Source organism: Ranitomeya variabilis, chromosome 4 (assembly GCF_051348905.1).
Source record: "Ranitomeya variabilis isolate aRanVar5 chromosome 4, aRanVar5.hap1, whole genome shotgun sequence".
Classification (NCBI taxonomy): Eukaryota; Metazoa; Chordata; class Amphibia; order Anura; family Dendrobatidae; genus Ranitomeya; species Ranitomeya variabilis.
Window position 1 is genome coordinate 428,316,180 of NC_135235.1, and position 16,910 is coordinate 428,333,089.

Genomic DNA, 16,910 nt, shown 5'->3' on the forward strand with positions numbered 1-16,910 from the left:
CACTCACGCTACAGCGGTTCTTGTTGTAAGAGCTGCTGATTCTAAACCATATGTGGCTGTCTCCTCTCTTCACCGGTTTCATGTACTGATGGAGCTCTTCTTTATGCCAGATCAATATTCCTCCTGAGCAGCAGCCATGTTTAACAAACTTTTTTATTTTTGAGGGCAGGGACACAGATTTCCCTGTATCCGATGGGCACCAGGGATTCATTTTCGGCCCTGGTCCATGTTTCTAGGAGAATCTGAATGGCTATGTTTTTCAGTCTTTGTATAAAATCGGGGTCATTTGTTTTACATCCAAAGGCCGAGGTGTTCAGACCTTGGATGTTCCAGCTGCTAATTGTAAGTGAAGTCATTTTTCTATACCACTTGTGTGTGTATACATACACACACACACACACACACACACACACACACACACACACACACACACACACACACACACACACACACACACACACACACACACACACACACATTATATAAAATAAATAAATGCTGTGCTTCATGATATGCAAATTAGCCCTCTTCCAGAAACCAGTGGTTCCTAGCTTGTGCCACCTATGGCAAATAGCTACACTATAAGTCAATGTCATTGTTAAAGCACCACTCCTGTGTTTATTCCTTTTTTATTGCAGCACTGGAGAGATGCTACTAATGTAATGCCCCTTCTCTTAGGGTACTGTCACACAGTGCAATTTTGATCGCTACGACGGTACGATTCGTGACGTTCTAGCGATATCGTTACGATATCGCAGTGTCTGACACGCAGCAGCGATCAGAGACCCTGCTGAGAATCGTATGTCGTAGCAGATCGTTTGGAACTTTCTTTCGTCGCTTGATCACCCGCTGACATCGCTGGATCGTTGTGTGTGACACCGATCCAGCGATGTGTTCGCTTGTAACCAGGGTAAACATCGGGTAACTAAGCGCAGGGCCGCGCTTAGTAACCCGATGTTTACCCTGGTTACCAGCGTAAACGTAAAAAAAGTAAACAGTACATACTTACATTCCGGTGTCTGTCCTCCGGCGTCTCAGCTTCTCTGCACTATGAGCGCCTGCCGGCCGGAAAGCGAGCACAGCGGTGACGCGGTGACGTCACCGCTCTGCTTTCCGGCTATGGTGCTTACACAGTGGAGAGAAGCAGAACGCCGGGGGACAGACACCGGAATGTAAGTATGTACTGTTTGTTTTTTTTACGTTTACGCTGGTAACCAGGGTAAACATCGGGTTACTAAACGCGGCCCTGCGCTTAGTAACCCGATGTTTACCCTGGTTACCCGGGGACTTCGGCATCGCTCCAGCGCTGTGATTGCAAAGTGTGACCGCAGTCTACGACGCTGGAGCGATAATCATACGACGCTGCGACGTCACGGATCGTGCCGTCGTAGCGATCAAAATTGCACTGTGTGACAGTACCCTCAGTCTTAAGGCCCCGGCACACATAGCGATTTACCAACGATCACGACCAGCGATACGACCTGGCCGTGATCGTTGGTAAGTCGTTGTGTGGTCGCTGGGGAGCTGTCACACAGACAGCTCTCTCCAGCGACCAACGATCAGGGGAACGACTTCGGCATCGTTGAAACTGTCTTCAACGATGCCGAAGTCCCCCTGCAGCACCCGGGTAACCAGGGTAAACATCGGGTTACTAAGCGCAGGGCCGCGCTTAGTAACCCGATGTTTACCCTGGTTACCAAAAAAAACAAACAGTACATACTCGCCTTTCAGTGTCCGTCAGGTCCCTTGCCGTCTGCTTCCTGCTCTGACTGAGTGCCGCCGTACAGTGAGAGCAGAGCGCAGCGGTGACGTCACTGCTGTGCTGCGCTCTCACTGTACGGCGGCACTCAGAGCAGGAAGCAGACGGCAAGGGACCTGACGGACATCAGATGGTAAGTATGTACTGTTTGTTTTTTTTTACATTTACGCTGGTAACCAGGGTAAACATCGGGTTACTAAGCGCGGCCCTGCACTTAGTAACCCGATGTTTACCCTGGTTACCAGTGAAGACATCGCTGGATCGATGTCACACACACCGATTCAGCGATGTCAGCGGGACCTCAACGACCAAAAAAAGGTCCAGGCCATTCCGACACGACCAGCGATCTCGCAGCAGGGGCCTGATCGCTGGTTCGTGTCAAACATAGCGAGATCGCTACTGAGGTCGCTGTTGCGTCACAAAACTAGTGACTCAGCAGCGATCTCGCTAGCGATCTCGCTATGTGAGACGGGGCCTTTATACTTCCCAGCCACCTTCTTGTTTTGTTCTCAGCACCGTTCCATTCGGTCTCCAGCAGGTTGTGACCTGCCGGATTGCTCCAGTGTTTCATGGAGCTAACCACTGGTCACTTCTCAACGCAAGCCTTTGAGAACCTCGTTTTGGCTCTCATAGCTTTCACACTGCTTGTGACAGTTACCTTTGAGTTCCCGCCAACCAGAAGTTGTGGTTATAAGAATGTGTTTCCCAAAGAAAGCGTCTAAAGTGACTTTATACCATAAGTATTGTATACAGACATGGTTTCTGCCGTTTGTGTATGAAAAACACAGAACCAATTGGATATATGAATCTATGGTATACAGTTGGCAGTGGGTTATAATAATAGTTTAACCTCTGATTGTCATGGCACAATTAAGAAATCTGTGTCCTAAAGGCAAATGATTCTTGCTCTGCATTATTTTCAGAAGCCCGTGAGATGAGCTTCAGGGACATGATATGTGTCCTCTAATTCAGTGATATCGTGTTGTACTTGAGGCATTATTGGATTCAGGCTGTATTCTCGGAGAACGATGATCTCATGTTTATCCTGTTCTCCTCTGTGTCTCAGTAATAGGACGAATTTCTGGATAACCTCCAAGACGTTCTGAGATAGTGGTGACAATGTCCTAGAGTTTATAATTTACAGGCGGACATGAACTTATATCATACAGATAAGGTTGTGTGACTGTATGGGCATGAAGTGCTATGGCTGAGTTTTATGACCGTATGTAGTCTTGGATCATTATCCTTACTTTGGTAACCCTTTTTTAAAGTAAGATATTGATGATCCACCAGAGGATACGTCCTCAGTATTGATTGGTGGTTGCGGTACCCAGCGTAAGGGGGATGAGTTACGGTACCTGGGAGCGGCCAGTAAATACTATATGGAGCTAGTGTTGTGCTCCGCACATGGTTTATATCTGGCCCATGGGGGTGCCCAGTGTTAGACCCCAGTAATATGATGTTGAAGACCTGTCCTACAAATTAGTTATCGATACGTTAGCTCCAGACAAACGCTTTAATGAGAAGCACCAGTGAAGTCTGCACCGGACATTAATAGAGGATCAGTACAAGATAAGAATGGAACTTTGTATGCAAAATTAGTGAACCTTTTGTATAAATTAAACATAGATAAAAGCTGTAAAATAATGTTTAAAGGGATGGTCATCTTTCTGGAAAAAAAATTCAGCAAACGCAGTAAACAGTCTTTTTTGTTCTGGGAAAAGCACGTGTATATGGCACTCCTGTTGTGCCAGTATTGGCTCCCAGCTGCCCTTCTAGCCGCAGTGTAAGAAGCTGGTGTGGCAATCTCTGCAGCATTATGATGCTGATGATGTAGATGACGGTCATATGATTACACTCCTAGACCACTTCATCTGTTGTTTGCTCTGATGAGCAGACATTGAATTGAATTTTGCAAAGATACATGCCGCCGAATCTCATGTATCTGTAAATGCTGGATGCCTTTAGTAGCTTCCCAGAAGTGGGCACAGCCATCAGCAATGGCAATTGCCATGATCAGTGCTAGCACATTGATTTTTTTCAATTTAATGAGGCCGTCAGTAATGATCAAGCCATCTCGATGGTTGTGAGAGGGAGAAGCTCAATCTTCCATTGCTCCTGTTGTTCCCTGGGGATCCAATTGCCGAGTGCTAATGGTTGCTATGTAATGGACTCTAGTTCTGCCAGCTACAGTGGGCCTGTTAGGCCCTGCCACAAAAAGGGTCTAACAGGTCATTTGTCAACGTAATACAGACTGGGCTAATACGCTGTATTACGTTGGTATTGAAGTATATTAGGCTAGTGATTAAGATATAAATAGTTCATGTACCTAAGTTGTACTAAGTAAAAAAAAAGTTCAATAAAATTTGTAATAATGTAAAAAAATACTAAAACTTGATGGAAACAATGCTTTACCACAAAATACGAGGATTTTTTGACTTGCTGTATAATCCCTTCATTGGAAGACGCAGGAAACCATGAGTGTACGTTGCTACCACCAGGAGGCTGACACTAGGAATTATAACCTTAAGTAAGTAGAGTGACATACCATCTCTGGCTTGTCAAGGTAAGGAGGCTTATTTGCCGTACAATGCTCCTCTGGGAAATTAAATATGCAAATTGCCTCTTCTGAGAAAAAGAGGACTTAACTCTATAGCGCCACCTGTTGGAAGTAGTGATCCTACAAGTCACAATCAACCCTCTAATGAGTCGTGCAATATGACTTAGGATAAAAGCCAAATCAGTATCTCAATTCGCAGACACGGTGTTTCGGGCTGTTGGCCCTCGTCAGTGCGAAGCATGAGAACTGATTTGGCTAGGTGAGAGGCTCTGGACTGGGGTCTAAGGGGTAGCGTTTCTCCTTATGGAGAGTGACATACCATCTCTGGCTTGTCAAGGTAAGGCAATTTGCATATTTAATTTCCCAGAGGAGCATTGTACGGCAAATAAGCCTCCTTACCTTGACAAGCCAGAGATGGTATGTCACTCTCCATAAGGAGAAACGTTACCCCTTAGACCCCAGTCCAGAGCCTCTCACCTAGCCAAATCAGTTCTCATGCTTCGCACTGACGAGGGCCAACAGCCCGAAACACCGTGTCTGCGAATTGAGATACTGATTTGGCTTTTATCCTAAGTCATATTGCACGACTCGTTAGAGGGTTGATTGTGACTTGTAGGATCGCTACTTCCAACAGGTAGCGCTATAGAGTTAAGTCCTCTTTTTCTCAGAAGAGGCAATTTGCAACCTTAAGTAAAAAAGTCTGTTCATCACCAGCACGCTACACCCGCCTACCAGCATCAAAGGTGGTCAGTTAGTATGCAAAGCAGTAGGGGATGCAGTTTTTTTTTATTAATGCTCAGGGCAACATAAACAAAGGGTGGGTACTATGTCCCCCCATGAAGGCTACGAGAAAGTCATTTTATGATATGTCCAAAAATCCTCTTATCTCTGTCACAAAGCAGTCCCCAGAGCGTGAAATATATATAAATCTTTAAGGTAATTCCCTTAGGAGGTAAACACAGTGACTACCGATTGTGCAACATTCTAAACAGATTCACATTCTCCAAGGCAAAAGTGTGAACCCTGTAGAACTTTAACAAAGTGTGAACGGAGTGCCAAGTAGTATCCTTTCAAAGCTGCAAGATCAACAGCCCAGTATGCCCCCACTTCTCAAGTGGAATGAGTCTTGACACCGTGGAGAGGACGCTTTTGTTTTGGCCTCATAAGCTTCCAGGAGGGCAATGAAGTGGGCAATAGTCACCTTAAGAGGCTTAAAGATCTCAGCGATGTCCTTCTGGGATGATGAACAGGGAATCTGAATGTCTGAAGGAAGCTGTCACCTTCATGTAGTGATGCATCGCTCTGACCAGATCCAAACAGTGTAAGGATTAGAAGAGTAAAGAGAAGGATGAAGATCTCTTCATTAAGGTGAAAGGAAGCAACCATCTTGGGAGGGAACAAAGGCACCGGACGCAACAGCACCTTGTCCAGGTGAAGAATGAGAAAAGAGCTAAGAAAAGAAGAGCCAAGTTCTAAGCACCAGGTTAAGTTCCCAAGGATTCAAGGGAGGGCGGTAAGGAAGAACAGAGTGGGCCACACACTAAAAAAAAAAGTTCCTGACTTGAGGTTTAGAAGCTATGTCTTTCTGGAAGAGAATGGACAGGGCCAAGACATTGCCCTTGAAAGATCTGAGGGGCTACGCCAATCACAAGACCCATATGCTGGAAAGCAAGAAGGGAAGGTAGTGAAAAAAAACATAAGGAAGACCTTAAGAGATTTGCACAAGTGGAAGCAAGCCTTCCTGTTATGATGGTTGATACGAGATGATGATGGCTTTTGTGTCTTGATCATGGTCTACAGAACCTGATCAGAAAACCCTAAAGATTTTCAACAGCCATGCTGAGTGGCTCGCAATTCGAGTGGAACAGAGGACCTTGAGAGAGCAGGTCTGGTCGATTTGAAAATCTCCATAGAACATTTGCGAGGAAGTTAACCACTTCCGCGTACCCTGATCTTCAAGGCCTGTCCTGGTCCACGAAGATGATGGGGATTCCTTCTGACTTGAACTTCTTGAAAGAATAAAAAAGAGGATGAATATTGAAGGGATGGGCTGGGAGCTGGCGCAATGCAGCTGGACGCGGGGATAAGATCTACTTGCTGTCCTGAAGATCTTTCCAAGATCTGTATCTGTGAAGAGATGATCATTGTGTCGGTATTTGCTGCATTCATGCACCTGGCTCAGGGGGCCCAGGCAGGCAGGAGAAAAAGGACAAGGACTGTCTGTCCACACTAATGCCATAACGCTGAATGCATTAGGAGAAGAAAAGGTCCTGCCGTCCAGACAGGAGGATACATACTGACCCTTGGCAGAACCGTCTTCTCTGTCATTTGGGTTGGGAAAACAGAGCAGCCCATCTCTCTCTGTTACTATATCTGATCAGACAAGGAAGATTAGAAAAAAAATACATTATTTGGCCGAAACTGGTTTGGAGATCCAGACTTCTTTCCTGGTTCCTGCCCCTAAGTGACACTAAGCTAAACTGAATAGCTTATTTGCCACTAGGCAGGGGTAGCCTACTGAGGAAGAGAAACATTTTTTCTTACGGGTGTATATCTTTGTGGCAGCAGTGTACACCCATGGTTTCCTGTGTCTCCTATTGAAGCCCTGGAGAAATGCTATTATTATCTTACAGGAAAGAAATATATCTTGGTACCGTGTTAGCCAGTAGATAGAAAAATATTTAGAATTGAGAGTCCTCAGTGGTTGATACCTTTTAATGGCTAACTGAAAAGATGGTAACAAATTGCAAGCTTTCGAGACTACATACGTCTCTTCATCAGGCAAAGACTAAAACAAATTCTGAAGAATCACATATTTATGCACAACATAGTATAGAGAAAAAAAAAAAAAAAAAGAGGGGAAAAAAAACCATGGATAAGCTAGGTGACATGAAGCAGAATTACCATGGGTGATAAACAGTTACGTCCATAAATATTGGGCCAATTCTTAGATAAGGATTGTTTTATTGTCCTGTGATTAGGGTCTCGTTCTGTTGTGATGACCCCACATGGTCTGAGGGGCAAGTTCATTAGTTGATGTAAAAAGACATAAATCCGTGTGACACATTCATTCCTGCATTTAGAGTGTCAAAGGTCGTCATAAGTTTATACTCCCAGACTCTTCTGTCTCTCTGAGTTTTGAAGTTACTTTTCAATACAATGAATAAGCAAAAAAACAACAAAGAAACACATAGCTGGTAAGGAAGCCATAAAGGCTAACCAATAATTACCGCCATACAAACCTATAATGGGACTAAGTACAGGACAAGTCGCTACTAGGAGACAATGAGGGAATATGGGTCACAAGGGCCCAGACAAAACGACCAATAAGTCCAAGGTAAACTAATGTATGTAAAAGATTCAAAAAACTTTATTACACAGAATTCATATACAAAATATGACATACATTACATATACAGGGTACAGGTGAGTATCAGGTGCTGCACGGTGTGCCTCAACACCGCATACTAAAAACCAAACAGATTAAGGACGCACGGAGCCCAAGACACACACACCCATATTAATCAAAGCATGTGCCAATTGCAACCTAATCAATAATTCCATCAATATGTTTATACTACACATCTCAGACTATATACAGCCTCAATCGGACCAGAAGACAGGTCCCACTAGTGTATACAGACAAATAGCTGTCCAATGCAGTATGTCCATTAGAGGCAAAAGAAGGTCCAATTTACCTTAGATGGAAAGCTGGGTGGAATGTCCACAGGATCCGTGCGTCCTCCCCGACGCACGTTTCGGTTATTACACCTTCCTCAGGGCCCCCTGAGGAAGGTGTAATAACCGAAACGTGCGTCGGGGAGGACGCACGGATCCTGTGGACATTCCACCCAGCTTTCCATCTAAGGTAAATTGGACCTTCTTTTGCCTCTAATGGACATACTGCATTGGACAGCTATTTGTCTGTATACACTAGTGGGACCTGTCTTCTGGTCCGATTGAGGCTGTATATAGTCTGAGATGTGTAGTATAAACATATTGATGGAATTATTGATTAGGTTGCAATTGGCACATGCTTTGATTAATATGGGTGTGTGTGTCTTGGGCTCCGTGCGTCCTTAATCTGTTTGGTTTTTAGTATGCGGAGTTGAGGCACACCGTGCAGCACCTGATACTCACCTGTACCCTGTATATGTAATGTATGTCATATTTTGTATATGAATTCTGTGTAATAAAGTTTTTTGAATCTTTTACATACATTAGTTTACCTTGGACTTATTGGTCGTTTTGTCTGGGCCCTTGTGACCCATATTCCCTCATCATACTTTTCAATACAAGTAATTTCATGTCCATAATGCTATGATTTGGGAGACAGAAATGTATTGCCACAGGTATATCCATTCTTTTTTCTTTTATTGTATGGCGATGAGAGTTCATCCTTGTTCTCAGTTTCTGCCCTGTCTCCCCCACATACAGACCCCCATTTGGACATTTAGTACAAATAATTAGGTACACCACATTAGAAGTGATGCAGCTGAATGTACCTGGTATCTTGTAGTCCTGGTGTGAATTGGGGATTTTTATCTTGTCCGTGGTCATTATAAATGGACAGGTTTTACATTTTTTCTGATTGCAGGGAAAGGTACCTGCAGCTGTTGGAGAGGACAGGGAGCTTCTGACAATGATGCTTCTTAGATTTGGGGGCTGCCTAAAACACAGTAGTGGGGGGTCTGGAAAAATGGATCGCCATACAATAAAAGAAAAAAGAATGGATATACCTGTGGCAATACATTTCTGTCTCCCAAATCATAGCATTATGGACATGAAATTACTTGTATTGAAAAGTAACTTCAAAACTCAGAGAGACAGAAGAGTCTGGGAGTATAAACTTATGACGACCTTTGACACTCTAAATGCAGGAATGAATGTGTCACACGGATTTATGTCTTTTTACATCAACTAATGAACTTGCCCCTCAGACCATGTGGGGTCATCACAACAGAACGAGACCCTAATCACAGGACAATAAAACAATCCTTATCTAAGAATTGGCCCAATATTTATGGACGTAACTGTTTATCACCCATGGTAATTCTGCTTCATGTCACCTAGCTTATCCATGGTTTTTTTTCCCCTCTTTTTTTTTTTTTTTTTTCTCTATACTATGTTGTGCATAAATATGTGATTCTTCAGAATTTGTTTTAGTCTTTGCCTGATGAAGAGACGTATGTAGTCTCGAAAGCTTGCAATTTGTTACCATCTTTTCAGTTAGCCATTAAAAGGTATCAACCACTGAGGACTCTCAATTCTAAATATTATTATCTTAGTGTGCCAAGCATAGCTGGGAATACCCACTTAAAGGGGTCCTCCAGAATGACATGAGCTCATCAATTTCAGATCAGTGACATCATCATCAATCTGCTGAAAACCACTCAGGCAGCTGCCAGAACTAAGTGATGTATGAGTTGGAACACAGCAGCCTTATACATTAATTAGCGGCTGCTGACAAGTACTGACCTATTTGTGCCTGCGAGTTATCTGCTGTTCTGGCACCTCAGGAGCTATGCAAATGGTGCCAATAAAGTATAAAGGTAAAAAAAAAGGAAAACATATATACCCGCACTGCTGTCCTATGCGATCACCTATCGGCGTGCTACAATACGCTGCACCAGCTCCTATACCTCCTACTCAATGCATGGGCATAAGGGGTGCTCAACCAAAAATATATTTATAATTCAATCTGTGGAAGCGCATGTAGCGCGAAACAGCTGTCATCCTTAGACACCAGGTTCTCCCTGTCCATGTCCATGTCCAAATAAAGACATTTTACAGCATCGGGTTTGGTGAGTGCTGACCACTTTTTTTCTTTTGTTTTTAAAGTATAAAGGTACCGTCACACTCAGCAACGCTGCAGCGATATAGACAACGAGCCGATCGCTGCAGCGTCGCTGTTTAGGTCGCTGTAGAGACGTCAAACACAGCAGCTCCAGAACGATGCAGGAGCGATCCTGTGACGTAACAGCGACTCACTTATCGTTCTCACAGGTCGTTAGCTCCATGTAAAACATTGCTGGCATCGTTGCTTTTGCTGTCAAACACGACGATACACGCCGACCTGACGACCAAATAAAGTTCTGGACTTCTAGCTCCGACCAGCGATATCACAGCGGGATCCAGATCGCTGCTGCGTGTCAAACACAACGAGATCGCTATCCAGGACGCTGCAACGTCACGGATCGTAGTCGTTCTCGTTGTAAAGTTGCTGAGTGTGAAGGTACCTTTACTCTCAAACTTGTGCTTCAAAATCCAAATACTGCTCCTTTCCGCATTTTGGAGAAATTGCATAGCAAATTGTGGGCTCCATTTTCTCCTCTGTGAAAAATACACAATTTGGGGCTAAATCAACATTTTATTAGGATTTTTTTTTTTTTTTAATTTTGCGGCCCAATGTTATAAAATTCAGTGCTGCATGAGTGGGTTCAAAATGCTCTCAACCCCCTTAGAAGAATTCCTTGATGGTTCTTGTTTTCAAAATGCATCATGGTTCCATAATCTGTTGCTGCCAAGCTTGTGCACAAAAATCAAATGTGCTCCTTCCCTTCCTAGCCCTGCTGTACGTCTAAACAGTAGTTTCTGGTGCCATGTGAGGAATTGCCACTTTTAATAGAAATTGCTTAATAAATTTTGTGGTCCATTTTCTCCTATTGCTCCTTGAGATAATGAAAAATGTAGATCTAAATCAACATTTTAATGGAAAAATGTTTATTTTTTTCATCACACTTTGCCCTGACACCTTTAAGGTGTCTGAAGAAACTTCCTAAAAGCGGTTTTGAATAATTTGAGGGGTACAGTTTTAAAATGGTGTCTTCTTTGAGGGTTCTCTGTCATATAGGCCCATCAGTCACTTTAAAAGTGGTCTTTTTAAATAACAGGAATTGTACATTTAATTGAAAGTAAGAAAAATAAAAGGACTTTTGTAAAACGATGCTGATTTAAAATAGATATATAATAAATGTAATTTTTCTCTTTTTTACTGTTTATACAAATTTTATGCATCAAGTCAAAAAACTTTCTCCGAAATGTCTGGTGACCATGAAATCACTCCAGAGGGTGACTAGTGCATTTGCATCAAATTTTGTGAGGTTTCAAAAAGTCGATTACCGTAATTGAAAACTTCTGGAAAACTCAAAACCACAGCCATAGTAACCAATATAGAAAAAAACAGCCAAACACAAACAAAATAGACCTACGGTAATTAAAAGTACAAATGGAAAGATGAATTTGGTGCAAACAAACAAACAAACAAAAAGTGCGTGAAATGTCAAAAACTCTACAAAAAGCATGCAAGAATCTCATCCTTAGCCTGCATATGCCTTGGGGGAGAGCTGATGTTATGATGACTTGAATTCTCTAGGCTGTAGGTTATTGTGAGCAGCACAGACTGGTGGGGATGATGCAGTGGAAAAGTAAAAAAAGTGAATTAGTGAGGAACCAGACAACTGGGTATGCAAGACATCAAACGAGCGAGCAAAACTGTTAACACTTGATGCATTCACACATGACACTAGAGAAGTATGTGCAATCAGAAGCTTACAGCAAGGATATGGTTGAAGGAAACCTATATCTATAGGAGAACCTATGTCTGCGGGTAAGGCCTCTTTCACACTTCTGTTGTTACAATCTGCACAGGATCCGTCAAAATGTTGAAAAGACGGATTCTGTGCTGATTGTAAAAAGGGGATGCACTGGAGCCGTTTTTTTGACGGTTCCAGTGCACCCTAGAAGGCTATGTACACACGTTGTGTATGCGTCTTCTCTGCCGTTTTTTGCTGCGAAAGCGCATACACAACACAACCCATGATAAAAATAATTGATAAAAACCCTGATGCTCGCAATGCTGCCGGCAGCTTCGTTTCCCAGTGATGCATAGCGAGACAATGACCTGTGATGACGTAGCGGTTTTTCACAAAACGACGGATTGTGACGGAAAAAGAAAGACGGAAGTGTGAAAGTGACCTAAGTAAACTTTCTGGATAGGACAGGTTCCCTTTAATATCAGGAACATATATGTGATCTGGTACCCTGATAAGACAAATGATGTGCTGTAGTTTTCAATCAGCAGAGCTGAGAGGTCGTTCACAGGATATATGCAGTCAGTAGTTGCTGGGAAGTCACTGGCTAAAACAGAGTCTTGAGGTAGAAGAGGCAAAAAGCTTGTAATAGCGAAGTGCTATACATTCCTGAATACTCTGGTGCACATGCCTGAGCCAGCCTTAAAAGGTGTGGTGTGATGACATCAGAGATGGTTGCCAGGTGACCAGAGTAACCTGGCATGGACTAGTACAGAGGAAGCTAGCCATAGGAGAAGGAGTCAAAGCCGGATGCTGGACCCGGGACAGGTGAGTAACAGCTAACTTTTGACCATGCAGGAATTTGAGAGGGGCTACCTCAGCTTTTCCATTTGCCAATAATGCCATTACCTCAGACAATTATATGAAAAGGTCTCTGGAGTCTCAAAAATGCATTCTCTTATAGTCTGCAATAAGCAAATTTTCTTAAATCAAAGGTTGCTAAAATACAGCTCCTTTCTCCGAAAGGTTGAAGGATGATGTCACCACTCTGAAGAACGGCTGGGATTCCTATGTTACCCAAGTATCTAAAAACACTGTCAGTAAAGATCTCCAGATTCAGGCTATGCAAGGAGAGGAGCACAAGATGAAAGCTGAAATAACAAAGTACCAAAAAGATGTCGAAAGGTAAATTATGAGGGGGGATGTTGTCAGTAGAAAAGAATGTTTTCTGATTTCAGGCACATGACGGAGTTATGTTGGTGGGTCAGTAAAGACTCTGTCAATCGCTGCAGGACCGCAATATTCTATCCACCAATCTCACTTTGAGGGCCTATATCACAGAAAACATTTACACAGCCATGTTCACTTAGCATGTCACTGGGAGAAAAGTTGGAGATTTTATGGTATTGGGAGTACATTGTTATTGTGGCACTACACTAGGTGGCACCATTTTCTTATTGTAAGTGCCTTGTCCATCTAGTATGTCTCTGCTTACTAATCTTATGGCTCCCTTTATTTTTCCCCCTAGTATAATTAAAAAAATACTGGCGAAAAACTGATGATAAAACGGATCTCATCGTTTCCTGCGTGGTCAGATTTGGGATTGGCAGCTTCCGTATTGGACACAACTGTGATATGTGAACGTCCCCTAACCTATCAAATTTCACTAGAAAGGTTTTTAGGAGTTCAAAAAAGTCTTACTCCCCAAACCTGCAATTAATAAACTTACCTGTGACTTGCCCTGGGCCCCTTACATTTTCTAGGCATCTGGAGTAATGTAATGTGATATGATGAGGTTGCACTGTATTCCCTGGGTGCTGTGACATTTCATCAATGGTAACGTCTCAGGGCAACCATTAGATGGACACAAGAAGACATCTGTTTTAGAAATTAGTGTTTAGATGTCGTGATGAGCGAATATACTCGTTACTCGAGATTTCTCGAGCATGCTCGGGTGTCCTCTGAGTATTTTTTAGTGCTCAGAGATTTAGTTTTTATTGCCGCAGCTGAATGATTTACATCTGTTAGCCAGCATAAGTACATGTAGGGATTCCCTAGCAACCGGGCAACCCCCACATGTACTTATGCTGGCTAACAGATGTAAATCATTCAGCTGCGGCAATAAAAACTAAATCTCCGAGCACTAAAAAATACTCGGAGTAACGAGTATATTCGCTCATCACTATTTAGATGTCATCCAGGACATTCATTCCATCCATGAACTGAGGAATACACAGAAGAAGCTGTAAGGCTATGTTCACACTAGGTTTCTTGACGTGGTTTTTGGCTTGGATATCGAGTCAAAATCCACTTCTGTTTGCAAAAAATTCCCAGTCATTTGAGAAAACGTGTCTATAGTGCATGTCATGTTTTTTTTCTTCATGCTTATGTTAAAAAAGCATCATGTCAGTTTTTTGGCTTCTAGTTCTTTTTTGAGTGATTTTTGTTGTTTGTTTTTTTTAATTAAAAAAACCTCACCTAAAACATCAAGTAATGCTCCAAAAACCCAATTAAATCAACGTAAATAATGTTTGTCCTTGCAAAACCACACCAAAAACTGCCTGTCCTTAGGGTATGTGCACATAGCCTTTGATGAGTTTTTTGTTTGAGCAGGTATGCTTGAAAAAAAACAAAAATCATTTAAAATTGCTTGAAAGACTCTTCCTATTAATTTTTATTGTAAAACCACTTTGCTGTTAAGTCTTTTTAGCATTTTTCTTCCACTTCAGGTTCTGAAAAACACCTGAAGAAGAAGACATCCAAAGAGGGGCAGATGTCCAAGGCGACCATGCATACTCCTGCTTTCATTTTTCGGTGGCCTTGTAGGAAATGGGACTTGCACGTTGTCTTCTTGGGTCTGATTATATTTTTACTTTTCATCAGGTACCAGCAACAACTAGCATGCTCATTGGAGCGGGAGAGGATTTTAGAGCAGGCCAGGGTACAGGTGGAATTGGACTGGCAGAAGCGTTGTGAACAGGCAGAGAAAGCACAATATCAGAAATCGGAGGAACTTGTAGAAAATCTGAGTAAGGCCAAGGAACAGGTAAGCTTCTGGAGAATAATAGCTACATTTTGGGCAAGGTCCTGTCTTATGCCATAGCTGTCTTCTTCTCATATACATTGCAGTATTTTCTAGGTAAGCTTGGTGCACATTGCTTCAATCCTTCTGTCGATGGTATACGTCAGGACCTAAAGGCCCTTAGGCTGTGTGCACACAGTCCATTCTAGATGCGTTTTCGCAGCGTTTTTTTCCGTGCTTAATTATGCCAAAAACTCTATGGAATCCTTATGCAAGCTAATTCAATGACAATCCTAAAGTGTTGTGCACATGATCAGTAATTTTCCTTGAGTATCTGCATTGTGTTTTTTTTTCCTGCAGCTTGTCAATTCTTTGTGCTTTTCTGCAGTGTTTTTAGCCCATTCACTTAAATTGAGTCAGTCAAATCTGCAGCAAAAACGCATGTATAAAAATGTTTGCTGATTTGCTGAGTTTTTGTTTTGCACTTCTACCGGCTTCCTATGGTGTTTCCCACACTGTCATCTGTATTATTAACATATAAAAGCCTAAATTGATCTGACCTCTTCAGTAGGCTTAGGGTACTGTCACACCGTGCAATTTTTGTCGCTACGACGGCACGATCCGTGACGTCGCAGCGTCGTATGATTATCGCTCCAGCGTCGTAGACTGCGGTCACACTTTGCAATCACGGCGCTGGAGCGATGCCGAGGTTCGCTGGTAACCAGGGTAAACATCGGGTTACTAAGCGCAGGGCCGCGCTTAGTAACCCGATGTTTACCGTGGTTACCAGCGTAAAAGTAAAAAAAAAAAAAACCGTACATACTCACCATCTGATGTCTGTCAGGTCCCTTGCAGTCTGCTTCCCGCTCTGACTGAGTGCAGCCGTACAGTGAGAGCAGAGCGCAGCGGTGACGTCACCGCTGTGATCTGCTCTCACTTTCCGGCCGGCGCTCACAGTCAGAGCGGGAAGCAGACTGCAAGGGACCTGACAGACATCAGATGGTGAGTATGTACGGTTTTTTTTTTTTTACTTTTACGCTGGTAACCACGGTAAACATCGGGTTACTAAGCGCAGCCCTGCGCTTAGTAACCCGATGTTTACCCTGGTTACCAGCGAACGCATCGCTGGATCGCTGTCACACACAACGATCCAGCGATGACAGCGGGAGATCCAGCGACGAAAGAAAGTTTCAAACGATCTGCTACGATGTACGATTCTCAGCAGGGTCCCTGATCGCTGCTGCGTGTCAGACACTGCGATATCGTAACGATATCGCTAGAACGTCACGAATCGTACCGTCGTAGCGATCGTAATTGCACTGTGTGACAGTACCCTTAGTTAAAAGCAACTGCTTAGACTGCTTTTAGAAGACTAGTACATGTCATGTGGGAAACATAAGACCAACCATACATTGAAATCGAAGACTTTGAAATGCATTAATTTTTAAGTATTAATAAATGTTCTCCTTTTCAACACTTTTGATAACGAACATTACAACAGCCTTTTTCTGATAGTTTTTAGCTTTGAGCCTCTTACTGGCTGAGCGAGTGGAGCAGCAGTCCAAAAGTTCGATCTTCGATACCTTTTCAGAGTTTTGCCTGTTACTTGCACAATCATCACCAACCACATTTGCCTTTCCTTGATATTCTACTATCAGTGTTACGCTATGGAGCGCTCTTGTTTTGTCTTTTAGTCATTGGTCTCCCATGCTGGTGCTGTAGAAACAAACAGTCTTTCAGAAATCCTTAAGGACTATGCTTACAATAAAAAATGGCTGCAAAAGTGTACATGGTCATTAAAGGTAAAGATTAGTTTTCCCAGAGCTAAAGTGAAACTGTATTTACAGCTGGAGGCTGACACGAAGGAAAAGGACAGGAGACTGAAGGAGTTGCAGCTGCTGGTGTCCACGCTTTCCTGGGAAAGGGATCAAGCTCATAAGATGGCAAGTAAATGTCCAGGAGAAGAGGTGGGAATGTACTCTTATTATTATTATTATTATTATTATTATTTATTTATATAGCACCATTAATTCCATG

The 16,910-nt window shown here is 42.9% G+C and overlaps 1 protein-coding gene across 9 annotated transcripts in view; it reads left to right on the top strand.

Moving 5' to 3' along the window:
• Window positions 1-16,910, top strand: part of CCDC57 (coiled-coil domain containing 57) — a 122,967-nt gene that overhangs the window by 55,612 nt on the left and 50,445 nt on the right. For 6 of the 9 annotated variants that reach the window (XM_077251381.1, XM_077251384.1, XM_077251383.1 and 3 more), the window contains 3 exons: window positions 12,878-13,036; window positions 14,735-14,897; window positions 16,721-16,840. In XM_077251381.1, coding sequence (XP_077107496.1) covers window positions 12,878-13,036; window positions 14,735-14,897; window positions 16,721-16,840 — 442 coding nt within the window. The remainder of the gene's footprint in view (window positions 1-12,877; window positions 13,037-14,734; window positions 14,898-16,720; window positions 16,841-16,910) is intronic. The other 3 variants (XM_077251391.1, XM_077251385.1, XM_077251388.1) reach the window with 1 other exon arrangement.